At 33.6% G+C, this 6,000-nt stretch overlaps 1 protein-coding gene across 1 annotated transcript in view; it reads right to left on the reverse strand.

The window, feature by feature from the left end:
* Window positions 1–6,000, reverse strand: part of CFAP47 (cilia and flagella associated protein 47) — a 306,788-nt gene that overhangs the window by 164,948 nt on the left and 135,840 nt on the right. The window contains exon 45 of the mRNA XM_014954045.1: window positions 3,784–3,929. Within this exon, the coding sequence (XP_014809531.1) occupies window positions 3,784–3,929 (146 nt within the window). The remainder of the gene's footprint in view (window positions 1–3,783; window positions 3,930–6,000) is intronic.

Below are 6,000 nucleotides of genomic sequence, written 5' to 3' on the forward strand. Positions count from 1 at the left end.
GCAATTTCTGACCCAGCAGAAGGAAAGCTATTCAATTTTCTGGTGTTTTCTTCCTTCCTTGATTCAAGAGTTTAGATAAATCTTCCTTGAGAAGGATTAAAGAAACTTACAGCAAGATTGGTTTCCCACACACAAACTAAAAGCCACTCCTGGGAACCAATTTAACAGGAATTATTCCTGTTTGACACAGTGTTTTGGCTCCATAAGGACCATTATCAAGTTCACAGTGTACCCAAATAATTTCATGAAGGTACTGCTTTCTAGGGTGCCATTCTGCTATCAATTACTTTTTTGCCATTGCTGACATAATATGCTTATAGGTAGGAACAATATTCCCCACTTCTCTCTTTACTTTGAAGAATTCTTGCTTTTTAATCTCCATAGAATGCAAATCTTGTTCTCTTTCTGCTAAGGTTTTTCTTGATGCTTTGGAACAGTATGGGTATTTTACTGCATTTTGAGAGTTTAGCTAGTACCCCCATAGTTTTAGTGCTTTATTTTTCCATTAGCAGCAAACAGGATAGCATCAACATTTTGTAGGGTTTACTGTTGACAAAAATAGTTAATACAATAGCTGCTCAACTACTGTTACCTTTATCTATAATCCCATTGCTAACTGGTACTTTAAAAGAATGTGTAGTTACTAAGAATTTGCAGTTTGTCACACAACTCACTAATTAAGAACAGCAGATAGCAAAGTTTTCTCCTAACAAAACATTTAATTTTATAGTAGACATTTAGCTGTGAAAATCTGGACTGACTCATAAGTCACATTAACTATGACAATAAATTATCATTGAAATAATGGATTTTTCACATTGATCCCAGAAAAAAAGATATAAAGAAAAAACAAACCAGTGAAGTTAATCAATATATAAATTATATAGAGAGAGAGATAAAATTATACAGTATAATATATATTAATATATATATTTTTATATATATATAATAACCTGTATGTTAACTTCTCTAAACTTTGAAATTACAGCACAAGTTGTTTATAACATTTCTGAAGGATTTGTCTCAATATTTTTTTTTGTTTTCAAGAAAAATTGAAACCGACATTCTTCAAATTTTTATCATAGATATTAAATTGTATAAATTATATATATAATTAAATAAATAATTAAATATATATATATAATATATATTATCATACAGCATGATAGCTACATCATTTGTCAATTAGATAATGGTATGATTGAAATACTGCAGTCACATACACAATATTTAAGCAAGCCAATTTCTTCCTGTACTGTTACTGCACAGCTCAAAAAACATGCTAGCTATATTGCAGTTTTGCCTTTCCCTAGGAGATTTCTACATCAATACTGGAAGCAACTCTGGGGCTGTCAGAAACATTCTTTTCCTTTTCCACCTAAAGTACAGCTGTGCCATAGCTCTGACCACTTCTGTTAGATTTGGTTTCCTCCCATGAAGATGTCTCCATTTCCATTGTCATCATGAAATTATTTAGTTTTCAGGCTCTATACTTGATGTAGCATGAGCATCCTCAGCCAGGGCATATACTTCTCCTTCCAATAAAGAAACAAAGAGGGAGAATGCCAATAGCGGAGGTTTAAAGAAAGAGTATAAAATCATAGCAAGTAAAAGAAGATCCTTCTCAGATCTGCTCCCAGAAAGTTTTAGGTTGGGGTCTTCCTTATCTAGAGACTGCAACTAGCTATTTCACTGTGTAAAACTGATGGATCTAACCTTCATGAGTTTGGCTAATTTCTTTTGAATAATTAACAATTTCAGCATCCAAAGTGTCCTGTGACAAGTTAAGTAAGTTAAACATTGTGTATGAAAAAGTAATGAATTTGGTTCAGTTAGTATATCCTGCAACAGTCGCTCTATTAACTTTCTGCAAACTATTCATTATCTTATGTACCTGTTATGTCCCTTAACAATCTCTTCTTTAATTGCAGAAAAAATATTTTTTTCAGTATCTATCTCTATAAACTGTTGTATCCCCACATCATCCTTGTTTCTCTCTCTCTCTTTTTTCCCCTATCCCTATTTTATTGTTTGCTGGGGTGACTAAAACTGCACACAATATTCAAGATGCTTACATCATAGCTCTTTACAAAGGTATAATGAAGTTTCACATTTTGATGTCTATTTCTTTCCTATTAATTTCTCTTTTTCGATGATGCTGAGCACTGGATTGATTTTACATTGAACCATCCGCAAAGATTGCTATCTTCTGATGTGGGGACATTTATACAGCCTCTTTGTGGGTGATTCCCTGATATCAATACCATAAGGCTATGGCATGAGCTCAGTGTAGGCTTTGATGAATTATCCCTCTTCTATCTCTCTGCTAATTTTCAAGAAACTAAAGAGAACTGTACACTCTTTAAGACTTCCAGCCATATGGCTTGCTTTCTTAAAAAATGGCTCGTGGTTTTAAATATTGAATAGGGTCAGATAGACAGGCTCGGGCATCATTCTATTAGTCTTATTTTCCTTTAAAAGCAAGTTGGTCAACCTGCACAGCCAAAGTCCTGGTTAAACAATAAAAGCAAACACCAAACACTAACAGGAGTGTCTCGTTCTATAGTAATGAAAAATATGGAAGCTGAGTATATGCAGGAGAAAAAGAATAAGTCATTTAGTTTTGGATGCGTTGTTACAAATCATAAAAACGTGGCAGAGAGAATGGCAGATGTATGTAATTGCACAGGTGGGAAGCTGAAACACAGAGATAGTATTATGAAAGTAAGAAGCAGAATGAAAGCCTTGAGATCAACCATACACAAAAAAAAAAAGATCAGAAAAACAACAGGGTGTTGAGAAACATTGCCAGCTAGAGAAAAAACATAGCAGAGAGGTTAAAGGGATGAAAAGATGAACTAGACACAGAAATAGGATTGTGAGGACTGAGATAAAGGTTTACAGGGATATCAAAGAAGATGGAGGGCAAATTTTAAGCACTGAAAGTTGGTCAAAACCAGATTGTGGTAATTTGATGAAATCAACCTCAATGAAGTATATATGGCAAAACCCAGGCTACACAAGTCAAGAGAAATGGAAAGGTAATGGAGTCAGTATTCACATACAATCACCTACAAGTTTTACCTGCATTGATGACAAGGACTGAATGGTATTTGGATTGGCATAAAAAAATATAAAAGAGACAGAGCAAGGAAAATAATTATTATTCTACTTTGACAGCATATCCTAGATACAGTGATAAGTACAGGGAGAAGTACAGTACAGTAAAGACTTTATCCTTTGCCTGCCTACATCTCATCCAAAAGCATTATTTTTGCTCCCACATCAAGACAAATTATTTAAATCCATGTTTCTTTTGAGGATGAGTTGCCTAGAAAAGCCAACAAGGTAACATTCCTTGCAGTATTTTGTTTATTTGCAATGATTTTGCAGTGAAAAGTAACTTGCAGAATTTCATACAATTCTAATTACTTGTAGATAAAAGGGCAGCAAATTTTAGTTTATTTTTTTTAGCTGAAGCCTGAAATCTTACATAAATCTGTGATCAACTTCTCAAGCAACATTTTCCTCCAAGAATTATAGGAATATTTTAATTTAACAGAAAAAAAAAAAAAAGGAAAATATTTTCATTTCCAAAACTTAGCACATAGATCACATCTTTATAATTACATATGCCTGCAAAAACATTACCTTAAAATAAATACGTAACCAATTTGTATATTCATTTACCCTATTCACACTTAATTGGCAAACATATCCTGATTCTTAACTGACTAGGCTATCACATGAAAATCACTCACAGAACATACTTTCTATTCTTACCAGTTCATTAACCAGAATGACAGTGCAGTATCGCTTTTCCAGATAAAAGGGAAGAAAGTGAATATCTAAGCCTGCAGAACCTTTCCCTTCCAAGAATAGTTTTTCCATTGGACTGAAGAACTCATGCAGGAGGCTGGATTGGTCAGCTGTTAAAATAAGTTTAAATGTTTGTTTAGATACAACAAACAATGGTTGTTTAGATACACAGATATTGTAAAATAATGTAGCTGCCTGGGTTCAAACATAAGGGTATTGTATACAGCTTCCTGTAGTATTCAGCATTTAAGGCACACTAGTAATTAGTATTTATGGTTATACTTGTGAAAATGTGATGCAATATTGTATTTTGTATTATTTAAATACATTTTGCTAGCTACTTGTATTCTTATTCTGTAAACTGAAATAAAAAGAGGGAAAATAGACAGTTCTCTCTGTCAAACTCTTTAAGGATGTACAGCCTTTAAGCAAATGACTCTTCCTGCCAGAAAGAAGAGCACAGTTTACTGCTATACAAACAATCTTGCTCTCAGTGGCAGTAAGTGTGTCACTTTATAGTCTGAAACCCTCCAGAATGGACAAAAACCGATTAACAGCAAGCTTGCTCTCTTTGTGATGCTTTCACAAAGCCATTACGCTGACAAAGTGCTTTCTTCATAAGATACTAAGAATTTTAGGTCTGACTACTTTTTCGCTGCATGTTTTCATCTGCTGAGCATATTTTGATAATGCTGCTGGCAAAGTGCTTTCTTCATAAGACACTAAGAATTTTAGGTCTGACTACCTTTTCACTGCATGTTTTTCATCTGCTGAGCATATTTTGATAATGCAGACTACTTTAGAACCAGACTTTCATTCAACTTTTGCAGGTTAACCTTCTAGGAAGTTCAACAGACTTAAGAACAGACGGGAAAATGCAGGCAACAGAGAAAATGGGTTAATAACACATAAGAAACCTATGCCAAACTCTGGCCAATTAAATAACAGTGATTCACCACCCAAAACCATGAAGAACCAAGCTGAAGAAAGGCATAACCAGTACCCACCTTTTTTCTCCCTAGTCCACATTCTATTCCAATTAATATAGAAATTTCCCAATATTTACAATTCAATCAGCAGTTAAGTTTTATATGAATTTGATGTTTCAAAAGCTTACATAAACAATGACCAAAAGAAACCCTCGAATACCACCAAGACCTAAGTCTCATTTTTACCCTTCCATCAAACAGTCTAACAGAGCCCTAACAGGAACTAATTTTTAACTAAATACGGCACTAACTCCCAGACTTGTCTCTTGTTCAAGCATTCCCCATTCAAAGTATGTCAAACTGGAGCAGAGTAAATTATTTTTGTGAGAGTCCTTTCTACCCACCTTCTCTCTGGATTCTGTGAAATTAAAACAATTCTGAAATAAGTAACATTTATTAACAAAATTAGATTTTTTTTTTTGACAGTTTTCTTCCTCTTTATTATTGTTGCTCCGAGACAAAAAAAAAAAAATCCTAATTCCCATTAGTCTCCAAATTAGGACTCTTGACCCTTAATAGCACATATTTTCTCAGGTCAGGGTGTAAAACATGTGGAACACTCTTATTTAGGCTTTGTTCACCAAGTTATAGAGAGAACGATGGGAAATTATTCCCAAAGAAAGAGTATATTCTGCAAGAAATGAAAACATAATTTTGTTTACAAAGATCTGAAATGTCATCAAAAATGTCTCTGTAGCTCCAATCTGACTGAGGCCATAAAAACCTTTGTAAGCTATTCACAGATTGGTACAACATATGTACCTATCTTGTTTAATTAGGGTACCTATTTTTATTTTTAAGAACTATGTATAAGTTCGTTGTTAATCACAACTCAGAATACAATATGAAATAATAAATATATCTAGAAGTGCTAGATTATGCAGATTACAAATCTGCTTTCCATATGACTTCCTAGAAACACAACAATATTGTCCAATAGGAAAAAATTAATTTCATAAGGTGACCATACAAATTCTTCTCAAATGGACTTTCAACACTGTCAGAAAAAGCTGTAGATTCTAGATTCATATGTTTTGACAGAACTGTTGACTGACATTTCATAGGAAATAAGAGCAAGACATGCACAATCCCTGTTGATGAGTATTTTCAAAAATAAATTAGGCAAACTGCAAAGGCTCTAAATAAAAATTCCATGAAGCTAACCCATGGGCCCTTAAAAAAAAAAAAAAAA

Source organism: Calidris pugnax, unplaced genomic scaffold, assembly GCF_001431845.1.
Source record: "Calidris pugnax isolate Ruff unplaced genomic scaffold, ASM143184v1 scaffold246, whole genome shotgun sequence".
Taxonomy (NCBI): domain Eukaryota; kingdom Metazoa; phylum Chordata; class Aves; order Charadriiformes; family Scolopacidae; genus Calidris; species Calidris pugnax.